The sequence below is a fragment of the Protopterus annectens genome, chromosome 8.part0 (genome assembly GCF_019279795.1).
Source record: "Protopterus annectens isolate FY-2018-M chromosome 8.part0, PAN1.0, whole genome shotgun sequence".
Lineage (NCBI taxonomy): Eukaryota > Metazoa > Chordata > Ceratodontiformes > Protopteridae > Protopterus > Protopterus annectens.
The window spans coordinates 982,537,888-982,559,321 of NC_056741.1; the positions used below are offsets into that span (position 1 = coordinate 982,537,888).

General features: G+C 37.8%; 1 protein-coding gene across 1 annotated transcript in view; it reads right to left on the reverse strand.

The window, feature by feature from the left end:
- The window catches only part of LOC122808375, a 268,669-nt gene that overhangs the window by 39,746 nt on the left and 207,489 nt on the right, over positions 1–21,434 (reverse strand). Inside the window, exons 3-4 of the mRNA XM_044079341.1 lie at positions 19,420–19,665; positions 15,428–15,700 (exon numbers count right to left, since the gene is read on the reverse strand). Coding sequence (XP_043935276.1) covers positions 15,428–15,700; positions 19,420–19,665 — 519 coding nt within the window. The remainder of the gene's footprint in view (positions 1–15,427; positions 15,701–19,419; positions 19,666–21,434) is intronic.

The following is a 21,434-nucleotide window of genomic DNA, read 5'->3' on the forward strand; positions in this document are numbered from 1 at the left end:
AGTAAACACAAGGATTTAAGCTGAATTTGGATTTTGGAGGGTTCATTTTTAATTGCATTCAATGTACTCATGTGACTTATTTTTTAATTAAGTATTCAAATAAGTATTTAAGCAATTATTGTTGTATGATTCACTGACTCTGAGGAAGCCCAATGGTGGCTGAAAGCAGTTAGTCACTTTTGGTTTTGTTAATAAAGCTGATGTTTCTTCTGGCACGGACCTGCTTGTTTTACTAGTGTTATTCTGCTCATTCCATGGTTGTAAAGTATTGTCTACTTCCTGACACTGTTAACCACAAACATACATAGCACATTGACCCCTGCATATTGTAGAAATGGAACAAGTTATCAAGTTGATTGTGACAGCCCTGGGAATGTGTGGTCTGCTGCTATTACCTTACAAACACACATGTTACTGTATCTCTATGTGAACAGGGGTGTGTTGGGGGGACGGGGCATACCTCTCAACTGTACACATCTTGACAGACTGTCCAGATGTTTGGCTCATATTTTAGGTCCATTTTTCATAAAACCTGTGGTTGTGTGGCAAATAATAGTGAAATCATGTAAGACTGAAGTTAGACAGTAATGACAGACATCTGAGTTTCAGACTTTTTGCCCTTCAGAGAATTCGTGCTACTGCAACACCTGTTATTCTATCAACTTTCTATGTTTGTAAGAGCAATATTTAAGAATTGTCCCTGTTTGTGGGCCTTTGCTCCATTGATTGTGACAGCCCTGGGAATGTGTGGTCTGCTGCTGTTACCTTACAAACACACATGTTACTGTATCTCTATGTGAACACGGGTGTGTTGGGGGGTGGGGGCATACCTCTCAACTGTACACATCTTGACAGACTGTCCAGATGTTTGGCTCATATTTTTCATAAAACATGTGGTTGTGTGGCAAATAATAGTGAAATCATGTAAGACTGAAGTTAGACAGTAATGACAGACATCTGAGTTTCAGACGTCTTGCCCTTCAGAGAATTCATGCTACTGCAACACCTGCTATTCTATCAACTTTCTATGTTTGTAAGAGCAATATTTATGAATTGTCCCTGTTTGTGGGCCTTTGCTCCTCATTTCTTTATGGCTTTGTACAGATTTCTTGCTGTAAGAGGTTTAGAGCAATGCATGGAACTCCAACATTGACATCCATGAATTTGTCCTGTGACCCCGCTGTTTGTAAGTCCTCACATAGTGCAGTGGGTTTTGCTGGCTTAGGGTGCACTGCATATTATGGGGAAGCCAGTATTTGGGAGAGAATTTCTGTTGTCCCACATAGTTGTCCGTTGTGTGCAGCTATCCTGATAACCCACACCATTCCCATGCATACATGCAGCATTACCATACATATGCTACACCATAGTCTACTATTCCATTTATTTATTGTTAAGAAGAGTGACTTGTCATGTGCCAGCAGCAGTTGCAAGGACATTGCTTCAGGTATGACTGTCAGATGCACGCAGTACACAGCCTATACATGGTAAGGTATAGGTAGTGTGATGTGGCCGGCATCCATTTTACTGTGAGTATGTGAGAGTAAGGTGTCAGTCCCTGGGCCTCTAGGATGTCAGTGTATGTGTTATGTGTTGCCTGTTTCCCAAGGCCAGGGTGTACTGGGCATGCCTATGGCTGCCTACAAGGACAGGCTCTGGGGCTTCCTTCTCCGAGTCCCCCTGTGTCTGTGGGGACCTTGGCAATGGTGGGGGGCTGTGTGTCCCTTCCCTGTGATGTTGCTGCTGCAGCTGTTTCCACTGGATCATATTGTGTAGCATGGCAGATACTATGAACATGTGTGCACATGTGGCTGAAGAGTACTCTGGGCTCTACCAGATATGTCAAGGCTGTGGAACCATGATTTGAGCAGCCCAAACACACACTCTACAGTTTTCCTAGTTTGTGTATGTGCTTCATTATGGCATTCTTCAGTTGGTGCGTGTGCATTTCTGATGGGTGTCATCATCCACTGTTCCAGTGCATAAAAGCCATCTCCCACTAGATGGCCATATGGGATGTCCCCCCTGGCAAATGCTGGTACAGCTGTGATGTGTGCTAGATGTGGGAGTTGTGAAAACTGCCAGGGCTGCCAGCACACACATTGATGATAATGCCTTGGGCATTGCACATGACTTGGCAGTTGATGGAGTGATATCCCTTGCAGTTGACATAGACTCTACCCTCCTCACCGGGTGGTGCTTTAATGTGCACAAGTGCAGTCTATGCCACCCAGTACCCCTGGGTAGTGTACTACACAGTGAAAGAGGCACATATTGCTGGTCCTCTCCTTAGGGGTGTTTTGGAAATAAATGTGCTCACTGGTATATGATAGCATGACATCCAGGAAATGGTGGAGTAGTCTGGATGAGGATGCCTGTGAGGTCCCCATGATGTCCCCAGTAGGTCTTTGGAAAGTACCTGTAGCTAGTATTCTTAAGGCTATACATACCTTTGTTTCCACTGGGCTAGGTTCCTCTCTGTTGGCTCTGGGTCTGAGGTGAGGCCGGCAGAGCTCGGTGAGTTGTTGTAGTATGTCACTGTCCACCCTGTAGTGCTCTACTATCTCCAGCTCATGTAGCCCCTGAAAGGTTACCCTGTGCCTGAACACTCCTCTTCTCTTCAGTTTGGGTGTATTGTCAGCATCATCACCATCATCACTGACCTCAGCCTGTAGTGCATACAGATGTAGCAGAGTAGAAAAAGCATCTATCATTTTCTCAGTTAAAATTCCCAAGTGTGCACTCCAATGGTGTACAGTATGTGAGAAAAATCAGATTGAAGGGTGTATGCATGTTTTATACTGGTGTGCTGCAGATGCAGCCTGTGTGATTGGCTGACTATGATATATTCCACCTACTAGGTATATCATTGAGGAGTTTGAATGGGCCAGTATGAGTGAAACAGGGCTTATCAATCATTTATGCTTAATTGACTTTCCAAGACTATCTCCCCCCTTTTTTTCCATTTCTTCCACTGCTAAGCCCTGCAGCACTCCATCCAAACCCACAGAGCTAGGATAAACATTACTGAGAAGAAAGAGCCCTTCCCAGTATATGATCACACTTAGTTTTTCATCAACCAGTTAAGCACAGCTTAGCTTCCTCAGGCACACACACCCAGCTTAGCTCTGCTTAGCTGAGCACAAATAGGAGCCACTGAGCTCAAATCTGCTTACACAAACCATGACACACCCTTGATTCATGTCAGCTGTCTCTTCTGCCTACACTACCATAGTTCTAGCCCTTACACAGTTAGTACCTGCGGACATGGTGGCCCATTTTGCTTTTCAATAAACTTGCTTCATTTACATGCACCTAATTGCATACACCCTGGATACTGCCCTACACCAGGGCCTATGTCATTAGCAACCATTATTACCTGCCATTGTATGACTCTGCATGCTGGTCACTATAATGCAACAACTTTGCATACCTTTATATTTCTTATTTTACATTTTTTCTTTTTTTTAAGGAATGGCATGTTTGTGTGGTGTTGCATGGCGCTTAAACGTGGCATATGTATTAAAAGAAAAAGATGAATTTTTCATATATTGCATTTATTTGTTTATCAGGGTCCATATATTTGGACATTTGTATGGCTACTGTTACATATCCAACCTTTTATTTGAGATGTCACAGTCCCTGTTACAGTTTTATGGTCCGATACATGGTTAGTAACCTCATGCATTTTTCCTGCAGACACGTCACCTACACAGATGCCTCTCTGCTTGCTGGATCACAAAATTACCTCATTTGCATGATTTTCAAAAGCAGATGAGGTAATTTGCATTCCATGATCCCTTCCATGTCTGCACAGTGCTGGGAAGCTCGTGCATGCCCCCAGCCTTGTTTCTAGGATCGCTCTGTGCAAATATTTCCATGTCTGAGCATTAACACTATTCCTACATGGAGAATAGCTCCGTGTAGGCTTTATTGAATTACCCCCATCATTGTAATGTGATCTCAGAGATAGTATATATAATTTGCAGGTGGCATTGTGGTGTAGAAGGTTTGCAAAAAAAAAAATATTTTACTTTTGCATATATTTGACCATTTTAGAGGCACTCTTTTTGAGATAACTCTTATGAACATTCGATACTTCATGAGACACACGCAGGCACACATGTATGTATATATATATATATATATATATATATATATATATATATATATATATATATATATATATGTGTGTGTGTGTGTGTGTGTGTGTGTGTGTATATGTGTATATATTTTTCCCTGATTTCCCTGGCTGCTGTGCGCTCCTGCCTTTGGAGTATCATGTGGTGCAGCTTTAATACTTACTGACCACCTGTAGGCTTGGGATCGAGTACCCTATTTAAGACTCCTGCCTACTACCCTACTTAGGGATCAAAGACATACAGTCCTGAATAGCCTCCTCCTGAAAGAAACAGGAAACTTTAATACTTACTGACCACCTGTAGGCTTGGGATCGAGTACCCTATTTAAGACTCCTGCCTACTACCCTACTTAGGGATCAAAGACATACAGTCCTGAATAGCCTCCTCCTGAAAGAAACAGGAAAGTACGTCCTACAGCTCTTCCAGGCTTTAAATAACAATTGTAAGCTTTTCTAAACCAGTGTAATTGTTAATCCCAAAGGCAAGATCTGCCAGCAGCCAACCTTAAGCTTCTTCCATCCAACTGACCACTTACACCCACTAGTATCTCCAGCTACCTGCTCCTTTCTATAAACCTCAAGCCCTGTAACTAGTCCTGGCAGTAATACCGGCTGGGTCCACTAGGTGGCTCTCTTCTTCTAGAATTGTTCACCCCTGCAAACTTTTTCTGCCCAGCAATTTCTAGGTATCTTATTTTCTGTTAGCCTATTTGTGCTGTTTTTTTTATTCCTCCCATTCTCCTTTCCCTGATATTTCCAGCATTACCTATCTCAAGCTTAAACATTCTTGCATCCCCTTGAATTACTTACCTTTACTATAGCACTTCACTGATTGTTTTTCTCCTCAACCTCTCTTCTTTGGCTCTTTATCTATTCTCCGAACCAATCTATAATAGCCCATCCTCCCTCCATACTTATTAGTATCTCGCTACTTCTTTCCCTCTTATGCTCCTTACCTTTACTTTCCCCTACCCATTTTTCTCCCTTTGACTATACCTCCTACTACTCCTTCTTATATATTTCTCGTACCTTCCTCAAACCTGTAACCATCACCTCCCTTCCATTTATTCTGCCTGCCCACCGCCCCTCCCACTTCCCCCCTCCCATCCCACTTCCTTTCTAAACCTATAAATACACCTGTCTGTACTCGCGCCAACTCTTTTCCCTGATTTCCCTGGCTGCTGTGCGCTCCTGCCTTTGGAGTATCATGTGGTGCAGGTAGCGTGTTTTTATCATTACTTGCTGTTGTACTAGATTCTACGCAACTTATGTGTGGCTGTACTCTGATCATTGCATTTATACATTTGAATTTAAAAATATTTTTCTGCATTCGTAACTGCTTAACCTGCTGCACTGAATATTAACTTTGTTAGTGCTCTATTAACTTACTATTGCTGGATGGATGACCTGCTTTAACGCTGAGGCCGGCACGCATGTGTAGTTTTAAATGCTGATTACACTGTATTCAAAGTCTCAGGTTTCGCTATTGAAGCGTAGCTGGTCAAACTTTTAAGCTATAGCCTGTATGCTCTCACTGTTTTTTGTTAAAATAGCAGTAGAACAGAATTCTGCCAAGGTAGACAGTCTGTACTGTTAAATAGTGAATATTTTGTTTATTTTTCCTTCCCTTTTGACTCCATACGAGTACCGTATACGGTCCGTACTGTTGAATAGTGAATATTTTGTTTTTTGTTATCCGTACTGTTGGAAAGTGAATATTTTGTTTTTTTACTTCCCTATTGACACCATACTAGTACCGCAGAAGCCCTTGGGCTCCAGTCAATGCTCTCATACCAATTAGCTGTCCCTGTAGCCCGACTAGTCCCTGTGCTGCACGGAGCTTGCAATGTGCTTGAACATAGGCTTCTAGATGCACTCCTTAAAGTACACCTACAAAGGATATAGTAACCCAACTAGTCCCTGTGCTGCACGGAGCTAATAGCATGCTTGTACTTCAGTTTCTAAATGCGCTCCATAAGCATACCTAAAGGAATTCCCACTAATATTATCTGCAGGCTACTTTCTTTGCCTCGATGGGAGTAGTCGCCTAACTAGTTTCTGTCCTATGCTGTGATTTCCGCACGTTCCTTCGCAAACACTCCCTGCTATTTAACTGGGTTAGTCGAGTGTTTTTTCTCATCTATCCTTAACGCGCCCACTACTCCACAAGCTATCCTTATTTAATATTGTCTGTAGCATGTTCTCTTCTGACTATCCTACCTCCATGCATACAATCCTAGCTGAAGCCATGCGGTCCTGACTCAATAACTCTCAGTAATTGCCTGTCTACAATAGTGTGTTTGCTCCGTCCTATTTAATCAAACCTTTTAGTCCTACTACTATCCCTAGCACATGGAGAGAGCAGTGTACCACTACTCTCAGGACATCTACATGTGCCTACTAGCTCTCTTGAATCAACCCTGACTACTAGCGCACTGGCGACCTTTGGTCCATTTAAAGTCCTGGACACATAGAATACGCACCCATCTTATTTCTCTGACCCTTGCCTCCCCTTACAATTTACTCTTGCAATCTCTGCACTCAGCGCGTCTTTACCCTTTTAGCGCCAAAAGAACAACCCTTCCCCGGCCTACTTACACTCTACGGTGCATGGTACCAGTGGTGTACTATTTCCCAAGCACCTTACACTCGCCTTAGCAGTACTTCGAAATCTGAGCCTAGAGATTTCTTTCTGATTACATTACATAGAAGTATAGAACCATAGAATTATAGTATAGGCATAGAAGTATAGAAGTATTTTTATCTGCTTGTTGCCTGCATTATTACCTTATTTTTATCTGCTTGTTGCCTGCATTTTTACCTTATGATCAATGGTTGACCTTTTGAATGTTTTACTACAGTATTGTTATATTGTCTTTATTTCAACTGCCTTCTTATTGTTTGTCTAACTTTATCTTAATCCTCTCCTTCTCCCCTCTTTCCCCAGCTTTAATACTTACTGACCACCTGTAGGCTTGGGATCGAGTACCCTATTTAAGACTCCTGCCTACTACCCTACTTAGGGATCAAAGACATACAGTCCTGAATAGCCTCCTCCTGAAAGAAACAGGAAAGTACGTCCTACAGCTCTTCCAGGCTTTAAATAACAATTGTAAGCTTTTCTAAACCAGTGTAATTGTTAATCCCAAAGGCAAGATCTGCCAGCAGCCAACCTTAAGCTTCTTCCATCCAACTGACCACTTACACCCACTAGTATCTCCAGCTACCTGCTCCTTTCTATAAACCTCAAGCCCTGTAACTAGTCCTGGCAGTAATACCGGCTGGGTCCACTAGGTGGCTCTCTTCTTCTAGAATTGTTCACCCCTGCAAACTTTTTCTGCCCAGCAATTTCTAGGTATCTTATTTTCTGTTAGCCTATTTGTGCTGTTTTTTTTATTCCTCCCATTCTCCTTTCCCTGATATTTCCAGCATTACCTATCTCAAGCTTAAACATTCTTGCATCCCCTTGAATTACTTACCTTTACTATAGCACTTCACTGATTGTTTTTCTCCTCAACCTCTCTTCTTTGGCTATTCCTGCCGTTAGCCCTCTTGGGCTCACTCCGCCCCTCCCTACCCCCAATTCCCACCCACCCCCAGGGGTCCTACATTTATTCTGCCTCCAGACACACCCATTAGACTTCCTCCCCAATCATATCCAAACCTAACTGAATGGCCCAACCCTCCTGAACTTAGATACACCCACCTATCAAACATAACCACCCCCTTCCTTTCTTACTAGCAGAAATTAAACATCACAGCCCTACCTTTTGACCTACCTTCCCAGGGTACTCTCACCTTAGAATATACCTCTACACTATAACTATCTTCTCAGATAACCTAAATCTACATTACTATGTCTCCATCTATCCTCCTTTCACAACTGAAAATACCTATCTCCTTTTTATTACTTTCCTCTCGTATTACTACTTACTTCCTAACCTCCTATGAACATTCTCTGACTGTTCCTCTCTCACTTCCCTCAAAACACACCTGTACACATGCAACATCCTTACCCCAACCTTCTTTCATACTTCCTCACAATCCATCTACCTTCTTGCCAAATACCACAGGATACTACACTGCAAACTACTAAAATCTAAAACAAAGAAAACATTTGACACTTTCCATAAACATAGCCAAGAAAAACATCATGCATTTCTCCATCTACCTCAAGATGGGGACATACACCCCAACCCAGGCCCTCGTGATAATACAAACAACACACATCAAAACCAAACCAAACCCTTCTCTCTCTCATCCTCTAAACACTCTAACCTACTATCCATTGCCCATCTAAATATATGTAGTGTCTGTAATAAAATTAGTCAACTCCATGCCTTGCTGGAAATGCACAAATTTGATATTTTATACTTATCTGAAACTTGGCTAAAGCCTTCAATTAAAGACATTGAAATTACCCCACCTGGTTATAACATTGTTAGACTGGATCGCACCACCAGAAAGGGAGGGGGAGTAGCAATTCTATACAAAACAAACCTAAAGCTTACTCCTATTGACCTTACCCTTTCCCAAAACAACAATGCCGAAGTAATTTGCTCCAAACTACAAATCAACAATTCTAAAACAATAAACATTATTTGCGCATATCTCCCCCCTGGTAATAACATATCCACCTTAGAACATATTCTTGACCAGCTTTCTATTAGACTCCCTCAAGAAACACTATTCCTTGGGTACTTTAATATAGATTGGAAATCCTGTAACAATAATAACCCTTCTTCCCTTATAAACCTTTATGGTTTCAAACAACTCATTAATACTCCCACCAGAATCAATAAAAAAAGCAAAAAGGAAACTACCTTAGACTGGATCCTTACCAATTCCCCACTGCAAACTTACCAAACTGGCATCCTTCCTGATGACCTTAGCGATCACTCCCTCACCTATATCATTAGAACTAAAACTAACCTAACCTTACCTACCACTTTCAGAACACTTCACTCCAAAAAACAATTTAATCCCGAACAGTTTCAAACAGAACTTTCACAATACAATTGGACCTCTCTAAAACATCTCACACTTAATAAGTCTGTTGAACACTTCAATTCAACATTCCTTTCAATCCTAAATCAACATGTCCCAAGTCGCAACATTAGAATAAAAACTCAAACAGCACCCTGGCTTTCATCCACTACTAAGCAGAAAATCTTCCTCAGAAATAAACTTGGAAGAAATGGCGTTCCTCTAAAAACCCAACACATCATCAAACCTTTAGAGAACTCAGGAACACTACCAAAAAAGCCATCCTTTCAGATAAAAAGAATTATTACTTTGAAGTTCAGCAATCCACCAGAAATGAACCAAAAAAGTTCTGGTCTAGCATTAACAATTTACTTACCCCAGGTAAGGCAGTTACTCCTAACCCTCAGGATTCTGACCTTGATGATCCCACCTTAATAGCTAATAACTTCAATACTTTCTTCACTACCTCCATACAAAGTCTAGCTAACCACCTATCACCTGACACTTCTCAACTCCTTTTAAGTAACTTCAATGACTCTCTGCCTCCCCTTCAACTACAACCCATATTGACCTCCTATATACAATCTCTTTTACAAAAACTTAAACCCACTACCCCTTCAGCTGATAAACTTCCTGCTGAATTCCTGCAAATAGCAGCTAAAGCTATAGCCTACCCTGTCTCTATTCTAATAAACAGATCCATAAAAGAATGTACTTTTCCTGCTATCTGGAAGATATCACATATCATACCCTTACACAAAGGAGGTAAGTCTACTGACCTCTCTAACTTCCGTCCCATAGCACTATTATCTCCTCTAGCTAAAATCATGGAAAAATGCATACACAAGCAACTACTTAACCATCTCCTCCATAACAATCTACTAGCTAACACTCAACATGGATTTAGACCTTCACATAGTACCACCACTGCTTTACTTTCTTTTACCAACACTATCAACTGTAACCGTAACAACAATAAACTAACCTCTTCTCTCTTCCTAGACCTATCAAAAGCCTTTGATATGGTAAACCATACACTTCTCTTACACATACTTAAATCCCTTGTCTTGCATTCCTCTTCCTTAACCTGGTTTTCATCCTATCTTGAAAACCGCCAACAAGCAGTACTCTGGAAAAACTCACTATCTGCTCTACGTCCTATCTCCTTAAGAGTACCTCAAGGATCTATACTAGGTCCACTTTTATTTTCTATCTTTATTAATGATCTCCAATTATCTATTCAAAACACTACCTGTATACAATTTGCTGATGATTCTCCCATTATTTGTACAGCTTCCTCTCAAACAGAACTCCAGGCACTCACACAAACAACCTTCTCAACCATTGAACAGTGGTTCTCGAATAGATGTCTTCTTCTGAACCCAAAAAAAACCAAACTATTACTCTTTTCACCTACCCACAAATCTACTCAACTAAACTTCACTATTACTACAAGTGATAATTCCCACATTTCACCAGACCCTACAACAAAACTGCTTGGTGTTACTATTGATAATAATCTTAACTATGATTATCACATCAATAACACAATAAAAGCAGTTAATAAAAAGATTGGTTCACTGTACAGAATCAAGCCCTTCCTCACACCTGAAGCACGGACCACCCTAGCCCAAACACATCTTATCTCCACCCTTTTGTATGCTTCTTCTATTTATACTAATCTCTCTAAAAGCAACCTCAGGAAACTGACTACATCTTATCATAATATTGCTCGATTTGCTACAGCATCTCAATCTAGAACTCACCACTGTATAAATTTAAAACATTTACACTGGTTAGAACTTCCTAATAAGCTTATCTATCAACAACTCCTAATAGCACACAAAATCCTATATCAACCATCAAAAACACCTGCTCTTAACAGCCTCCTAACTCCCTATAATAACCTGAAACAACTACGTTCTTCAGAGAAGGTACAAGTTAACACTACCAGAACCACTAACTCTGCAGGTAACCACCTATTCTCCAACTCAGTTGGCAAAATATGGAACAATCTTCCCTCACACATATCCTCTCTAGCCACTCTTCCACTCTTCAAGAAACAACTCCTAATACATCTGAATAAATTCTGGCTTTGCTCTTGTACCAATCCTGACTAACTACTTCCATCTATTCACTATCATAATTCTCTAGTCATCACTACAATATTATATCTGACTACAAATAACTTAATAGCTCTATAGTTACTAGTGTTCTCTAAAAAAAAAAAAAAATACCATATATATATTTTTTGGTTTAACAACTATGTATTATACATTGAACTTCATAACACCTAACTTTGTACTGAAAGCAGCTAATGCCTTCCTTTTACTTAGGTGTTTTACTTGTCTTCTTTTTACATTCGTATTACCTGTACTAAAATCACTGCATTCTTGCTTATTGCCTTTGTAAAATGTGTTTATTCTTCATTCTTTATGTTTATTATCTTGTTTGTATCCTTGGAGCTTTTCTCCTCGGGCCTCCACTGAAAATGGACATGAATCCAGCTGGACTAGCCCGGTCAACAAATGTAAAATAAATAAATGTAAAATAAATAAATAAAAATATATATATATATGTACATATATATATATATATATATATATATATATATATATATATATATATATATATATATATATATATATATATATATGATTATACACATATTTGTCAACTTATAATAACATCAACATGCAATACATTAATCCAAATCTAAGCCTTACAGTCTGAATCCATTGAAACATCCAACTACAAATGCAAACATATAAGCTGTTCTGCTAATACATGACTACTTGACCTATCATCAGTTCTAATTAATAAAAAAGAAGAGCAAAGTTCATGCACTGCTGAACAATATAATAAACTAGCCTTACCAACAAACATCATCCCTAATATTTTTTCTCATTGCTTTCTTTTTACTTTCCTCTTTCAAACAAATCTGTTACAAAACAGCCTGAAGTATCTTACATTTTCTAATCAAAATTCATACAAATCTATTCCACGACAGAAAACAGATTCTCTTTCCTAATTACTCTTAAACTAGTCAAGCAAATTTACCATAGCAAGAATGATACTATATAAAAAATGTCCACACCTTCTGCTATAACTAGTGACTGTTTTATTTATAGTTTACTTCTCTGTCTATCCAAGAAAGTTAATGAAGATCTGCAGCTGTTATTAAAAAACAAATGTACCTATTCATTGTAACTAAATCCACAAATTTGTAACAAAATGATTTTCACTTACATTTATTGTCTGTACTTCACAGCACACACAGCAATTATTCCACATAAAAAGCCATATGGATCAAGTAAATTAAATCCATCAGTAATTGCTACATCTATTTTAATGTGTGTGTGTGTGTGTGTGTGTGTGTGTGTGTGTGTGTGTGTGTGTGTGTGTGTGTGTGTGTGTGTATGTGTGCCCGCCTCCCCCTTCTCATCAAATACACCTCTACATATAACTGAAGGGTATTGTTTCATTTATTAATATAGCAATAACCCACTCCTGGGTGTGGGCAATGCTGGATTTACCCACAGTTGGCATGGTTTGGTCACGAGGGCGAAGTCTGAAGGACCAAACAAAGCCAACCGTGGGTAAACTCAGCATTACCCACACCCAGAAGTGGGTTATTGCTATTATACAATGACATTATTTAAGAAAAAAAATAATTACTTTTCTTAAATAATGGCATTGTATAATGCCTCCTTGCTGCCCATCCTCAGCTGTCTGGTATTCTGCGGCAGTTCTGATGTACTGCGCATGCGTATGCCTACACAGTACATCAGAGCTGTGGGCAAAAGCAATGGAGAAAGCAAGATCTCCATTGCGTTTTACAAACTGTTTCACTATGTTAAACCCATTTAACATAGCGAGACAGCTTTAAAAAAAGCAATGGAGACTCCGTTGCTTATTTTAAAGCTGTCTCGCTATGTTAAACCCATTTAACATAGCGAGACAGTTTTGAAAAAAGCAACAGAGAAAGCAAGATCTCCGTTGCTTTTTACAGAGTGTCTCGCTATGTTAAGCGAGTTTAACATAGCGAGACAGCTTTAAAAAGCAACGGAGACTCGTGCTTATTTTAAAGCTGTCTCGCTATGTTAAACCCATTTAACATAGAGACAGTTTTGAAAGCAACGGAGAAAGCAAGATCTCCGTTGCTTTTTAAAGTGTCTCGCTCTGCTAAATGGGTATAACATAGCAAGACAGCTTTAAAATTAGCAACGTAGTTGCTCCGTTTTTAAAGCTGTCTCGCTATGTTAAACTCATTTAACATAGCAAGACAGGCTGTAAACAGCAATGGAGATCTTGCGTTCTCTGTTGCTGTAAAAAGTTATACTAATGGAAAAAACTATAACACTGATTTACAATGTGCACGCTGACCAATCAGCGTGCACGTTTTGGAATATTAATGGGGGGTCATGGTATAATATGTTAGTTGACTGGGAGATATTTGAAACTGTGAAATCACGGAAAACAAGACTCCCATTATTATAATATAATCACTTAATTTTGCCTTCCCTTCTCTTCCTGAACATTATTTTGCATGTATTGTTACAATTAAATGTATTTCTATATAATTTGCTCCTTCAATTTTCTAAAGCTTTCAACTTTAATTCTTTCAACTACTTTAAAATGGTCAATACTTATATTGTTGCAGGTTTAAAAATTGTAAACACTTTTATTGAATTATTACTTGTGAAACAGGCAAATGTACATTTATACAAAAGTAATCAAACTGTATTAACAAATTAACATTAACAAACATTATTCTTCACATATACTGTTATATATCATATAATCTAAGCAGCATTACATACATTATTCAATTCCTGCCTCCCTTTTTAAGCAAAAAATAGCTTTATTAAACCATCACTTACAACAATAGCAATTGTACATTTATATAACTGAAAACAAACCCCACCGACACAATCCTAGTTGCAAGCATTTTACATCACAAACTACACTGACACACTCCTAGTTGCAAACATCACACATCACTTATAATCTACCCAATCATTTTCGGTCAAACATTACATAGCTCCTTTAGGTCTTGCCTTCTTTTAAACCTCATTCCTCCCTTGTATGTATTGTTCCAACATTTCCCATTTTTTCCTATGTAGTTTGCTCCTACCCTTTTCTAAAGATCTCATTTCCAGTTGTTTTATCTCTGTTACTATATTCACTACTTCCAGTATAGTTGGTTTAGATTTTCATTTCCATTTTTTCGTAAGTACTTTTTGGCAGACACCACAATTAGACACATCAATGCCTTACCATGTCTAGGCAATTCCAGTTCTGTATCATAGCTCAGAAAAATCAACTCCCTCATCACACCAATCCACTCACCCAGCATCTCCGACAATGTATCCTGCAGGGAATCCTTAAAGTCCACCAACCTACCACAATCTCAGAAAATATGTTCCCAAGTATCTCTTTCTTCCCCATCACACCACCACCATTTGCTGTCTACCTGAGGAAAAATTCTCTGGAGTCTACTTGGGGTATAAAAATATCAATGAAAACATTTCCAAGAAAATTTCTAAATCTAGATTTTCTTGCATATTTGATTTCTATTTTATAGTAATTGCTTTTGGGCAGCCAATACCATTAGACTTAAAAAGGCGTTAATATGTCTAGACAATTCTTTTTTCTTTATCCCAGCTCAAAAAAATCATCAAAACTTATTCTTGGTTATCTGTCTCTCTCTCTCTCTCTCCCTTACACACTATAAGCACCCCCCCCCAAAAAAAAAACACATGTTCTCAATTACCTCTCTCTTCCTTTGCTATCAGACCATCAACATTTTGTTGTCTTTCTGGGGAGAAATTCTCAGAAGTCTGTTTGCTGTATAAAAATACCCATGCAAATGCCTCCAAGCAAGCAGGGAAGAATGTCTCTAAATTCCAGTCCAAACTTCCTCTTGGCATCACCCCACTCTGTTACTTTTCCCTCACTAGTTATTTGCTCCCATACCTTGGTTCATTTGTTAATTTTTTCCAATAAATTACAGCTGCATTTTGACAATTTTCTATGCCCCTACTTGCAGTCATCCCAACTGACAAAATCTCATTTCTCCATTCCAGTGTTAGTTCTTAGAATACACTCTGCTACTTTGTAAATGTAATATACTGTATTGTTATTAATATTTGCAAACTGCAGATTCACTTCTTACCTTGTGTACCTTATATGATAATATATATATATATATATATATATATATATATATATATAGAGAGAGAGAGAGAGAGCGAGTGAAAGCATCAGTTACAAAGTATTACAGAATAAGAAACTTACTTGATAAAACAATGTCCACATACTGGGTGCCATAGAGATTTGTGCAGTTGGCAATGAAAGATTCCTGTTCATCTTGCAAAGTGAAGTTTAAGATTGTGAGCTGGTATGTATCTGCTGATATGTTATAATTTCCTTCACTGTATAATGTTTTGTTGCCTATAAACCATTGAACTTTAGCCGGTGGGCTGGAGTTTCCAGTTGTATGAAGTACTAATGTCACCATCTCAGGGCTATATGATACTTTCTTGGAATATGTAAAGTCAGATGGAGAACCTGCAGAGGGAAAAATAAGAGAATACAAGCAAACAACTTGCTGGTCTAAATATAAAACTATTAAAATGATAAAAGAGTAAAATGACAGCTGAATAGCACACTGAAAGCAAATGGTCATGTTTTGCTTAATTGTGCATTTACTTGAGAAAGTAAAATGCAGACATGTTAAATGGTGCAATTATATGTGAAATTAAGTTTACTGGATGATTTTTTTAAAAAATGTGTCTCTTTAGACATACAAGAACAAAAACTCAAGTAAACAATAATATATGATACGGATGATGTACCGTTAAAAACATGTACTAGTAAAACAATAAATGAGAGCTGGAATTAGTAACTGACATAACTCAGCTGTTACACTAAATACTGGCAGTAAGGAAAAAGCCCATAAAATCATAGTCACTGATAATAATCTTACTTGAGATCTGTAGTGCTTTTTATTGCCAGACAAATGCTGTAAATGAATTCTGGCAGATAGTCCACATAATCAGCATACTCAGTGTGTTCAGGATTGTTATATGTATGCATTATGGAGAGTGTTTTCATCTCCCAGCATTACGTAATTACGTATTGCCGAAAACAAGTTCAATGTTTTAGATGAGTATATATATATATATATATATATATATATATATATATATATATATATATATATATATATATATAGATGCATATATATATATATATATATATATATATATATATATATATATATATATATATATATATATATATACATATATATATATATACATATATACACACACACACACACACACACACACACACACACACACACACACATATATATATATTTATATGTAGATGTGTATATATATATATATATATATATATATATATATATATATATACATAGATTCACTTTATAATCTCGAAATACCGAAAGATCAAATTTCAGTATCTCGAGACCATAAAGTCGAATCCACAAAACACCGACAGCCCAAAACTGCGTAATTTAAAATCACGAACACACACCATACACCACACCACACATACACCACAATACCCACACTACAAAAAAAAAAAAAAAACACACACAAAAACATAACACCACGCATCTACAAACCTACACTACAAATAAGCAGGGGGGCAAGCCGCCCTGCACCCCTGACACTCCCCCTATTTATATATACTAAATCCGAGATTGCACAAACAGAAAAAAGACAGTAAACTCACACCCAGACATTCTACAATCCCTCGCACAGAAACATACACATCACACATATACAAACACCACCATATCCAACACTTAAACACTCATACTTTCACCTGCCTACTCGAACCCACACGTACAACTTACAAACACACTCACATACACTCAAACTCTTACCCAAAACCCTTACAAAACACTCACTTACCTTAAATTCCACATAAATCCACACACTACATCAGACACTATCCACACAATACACTACACGTCACGTAGTGTAATGCCATAACCACAAATTCGACATATTCACATTTGCGATTATGCACTTTCGTTATTTTAAAGATTTGACTTTATGGTCTCGAGATACTGAAATCCGACCTTTCAGTATTTCGAGATTATAAAGTGAATCCTTATACATATATATATATATATATATATATATATATATATATATATATATATATATATATATATATATATATATATATATATGTGTGTGTGTGTGTGTATGACACCAGGTAGGAAGATTTTTAAATTATGGAATTTAATAAACCTAGTGTCTAATGGCAGTCACGAAGGTTGCATTCTAAACACTGTGAATGATATTCCTTGGCATCCATAAAATACTATAGTTGTTTTGTTTAACATGCTAGTGTAATGCTGGTTGTAAGAAGGAAGGAAACTTGTTGTATTGCCTAGACCTTAGCTTAATTTTGTATCTTTCACATTTGCTGGTTTTATTAATTGCTATAAATAATAACTGGCCTGCATTCCTAGAGAGGTAAGAGAAACACAACAGAGACAAGATGGCGTGAGTAAACAGAGTAGCAACAGACCAATAAGCATAAAATAAGTAAGTATTCTCTTGAAGTACCCATATGCTAAATCCTAGGGACATAGCCTTTTCTTATATTTAAAAACTGCATGCTTTCTGAGTATTTTGGTAAATGAAACAACTGCTACTAGCGAAAGTCAACTCAGTCCAACAAAGAAAAAATATCTCAGACGCTGGTTGCATAAACAGTATCACTTCCCATAAATACACCCAGGAGTATGGGCCGTTGAAACAAACACTTTTATTGTACAGAACGTAGGTTAAATGCTTTCATCTACTCATGGTAGACTTCATCAGAACACCGAATTCAGGACTAATCCTAACTTGTTCTAAAATGGCAAATTTGAATGTATGACAGGTGACACTTGCTACTAAGTGCCTGTACAGAGCATTATTCAAATCTTTTTTCCTAATACAATACAGGTGACCATATATATGATTTCTCAAATGCCTGTTAGTCTTGCCCACGTAAAAACTTGGACAGTTGGTACATATGGCTAAATAGATCAGGCAATGGTGGTACAGCAGTAGCATTGTTGCATTGTTGCATCACAGCAAGAGGTTCTCTTGTTTGAGTCTCAGCTGTGGTGCGTGGTCGAGTGGCCTCCAAAAGACATGCTTGAATGGGCGTGCCTTCGCTAAAGGTTGGACGTCTGGCTGGCAACTCGACACCATAAAAATCAATTGCCAATCATTAGCGGACCGGAGTTCCACTTTGGCGACCCCTAACGCCGAAAAGACAAACAAATAGCATGCAACCTATAGTTCTATAACCATTATTAACCAATTGGTTGATATGATTAGAAAAACTCATAACTGAATCTATCCATATACCCAGGTCCTTAAATGAGTCTACAGTTTCAATCACTGTGTGCTGTATTAAATATTCACCTTTCAGTTTATGTCTCCTAAATCTCATATGCTTAGTTTTTGATGTGTTTATCAGCATATTATTCTCCTGTGCCCAAATGGTCAATTTAGTCAGGTTATTTTGCAGACATGCCTTATCTGTAACACTTGTAATCAGTTTACCCAATTTCAGGTCATCTGCGTATAGACTGTAGAATACCTCAATTAAAAATTTAGGTCTGAAAGATACAATCTAAACAAGTAAGGGCCTAGTACAGAGCCCTGTGGGACACCCTGACTGTAACCAAGGATTTCAGCTGTCCAGTTGCTGTATGATACTTGCCATTTCCTATTTGTAAGCCGTGCAGCTATCCATCTTATCAAGAGTACATCAATACCTAATTGTACTAATTTATCGATCAGTGTTTTGAGTATGACCCTGTCAGATGTTAAAGTTAAGTCTATATAAATGACATCAAAGCACAATTTTTCATTCATAGCTGTTATTATATTGTTATAGAACATCATGTTACAGGTGGTAATACATCACTTTTCACCATATGCATGCTGATATATGGTTTCCAGTCCCAGCCTATCCAGTTCTGGCAATAACGTATCCAACATTACCTTCTCCATTAATTGTCCACAACATGAAAGTAGACTTAAGGTCTATATGATTCTGGGATTGTACTACTTCCCTTTCCCTTAAAGACATGTTTATGGATTCCACTAAAGTTTATCAAAGTGATAGTTTACTGAGAAAAAGCACTGGCAATTTATTCTTTCAGAACATTAATATCCCTGTTATAAAACTAATGAAAACATAATTCATCTTTGGAGTAATGAAACAATGAAAATATTTACCCGGTATTATGCTGCAGTTCCCTGTTTGAAAATCATTTTCACCAACACATATGATTTTCTTTCCTTTGACACGATCTAGGTTTGTCACATTCTGTTCTACAAAGGAAATGCCTGTCATGTCACCATCTAGACCGGAAAATGTCAGATTTGGACGTTGTGTATTGTTACCAGTCCAGACACAACTGAAGTGGAGAATGCTGTTGTTTATAGAATCCAGCTGACAGGTTGGTTTTTCAGGTAGTAGATCTGTCAACCAAAAGTAAGACATTTTAGCAAAAAAAAAAAAAAAAAAAAAATATATATATATATATATATATATATATATATATATATATATATATATATATATATATATATATATATGTGTGTGTGTGTGTGTGTGTTAGACAAACAGAATAAATTTAATCGGAATACACATTAAATATTTTACTTTGTCTGTAATAGCCTTTGTTTTATGCCAATATGCTCAGTTTACAACAGTGTTCTCCCTGCATCCTGTCATATTCTCGTTTTTCTGCTGTGAGTCCTAAAGGACAAACTAAGAAGCCACATTTTACCAGTTATTTGATTTGACAATTAAGGGTTGCTGAAGATGATGTGTGTGTGTGTGTGTGTGTGTGTGTGTGTGTGTGTGTGTGTGTGTGTGTGTGTGTGTGTGTGTGTGTGTGTGTGTGTGTGTGTGTGTGTGTGTGTGTGTGTGTGTGCGTGTCTGTGTGCCTGTATATGTATGCATTATCTGTGTTGTGTGACACACATATCTCATATGTATGTGATTAACTCTTCAAACAACAAATACTCAAAAACAGTAAACAACAAAGGAATGATAATTTTAGATTGAATCTAAAATAATGGAAAACCACAAAAATTAAAATTATTATTATTTTTTATTTTTGCTGGAGACACTCCCTGTTAATTGCATGTACCAATTCTGAGATCGTACATAAGAGGGCTAAGGGCAAATTACCATACCTCGCTGTACCACAGTCCCATGCAAAAGGCTGCCTGCAAGAATTCCACTGCAAACAACATTTGCTCTTATAAGTATTCACTATTACTCACAGCCTGAAAAAGCATACGCTCATATGAGTGTTCAGACTGCTACTGTGTATGTATAAATATATATACCTATCTGGAGCTATGTCAAAATAATGAATTACCATAACATCAATTTACAAAATGGTAAGACAGAAACAATGAAATTTTAAATTCATGAACATCCAGATAATCGTGAATTTTCCAGAGTAAGTAAGCAATAGGGCAACAAAACATGAAAAAACAAACCAAAGCAAATGAAACCCACCCAAGTGGGGGGTTTTGCTCCCCACACACACCCACATGTGACCCCATCAACTAAAAATGCCAACTCTGAGATCGCACTACAGTGGAGAAATGGGCAAAGTTCACCACACTGGCCAACTGACTCCTTTTGCGATGAAAACTTACAATAATCTGGATGTTCGTGAATGAAAACTTTCATCATTTCCTTCTCACCATTTTATAACTCAACATTATGGTAATTTGTTATTTTGACATAGATCCATGGGTATGTTTCATATGATCTAAAACATATTTCAAAATTGAGCCAAAAAATTTCATTGAATCCAGAAATAACTGAATCTCATATTAGTATTATGCCCATTTGAAATGATGACAAAATGTAACACTCTTTTCATTGAAGTAATTTCTTATGTCTTGACACAGACAATTTTTATAGAAATGTGTAAGGATATAAGATATCACTGCTGGTGTGCTTTTGATCATTTGTACCACACTAATGCCCAGTGTTACATTGTACCTCTAGCATGAGAAGTTTGTCTTTATGCATTAATAAATGTACAGTGCATTGTGAGGAGTTTTCTCTTTTCTCTGTGTCTGTGCATCTAAGGAGTTAGAATATTTAAGTATGGGGTGAGGGTGTGCATGGGGGGCTTGCCCCCTGCAAACAAACGCTCTAGGAGATATATTTAGAATATATGACATTTTCTTTCAAATGCATTTCAGCCACATGTTTTCCA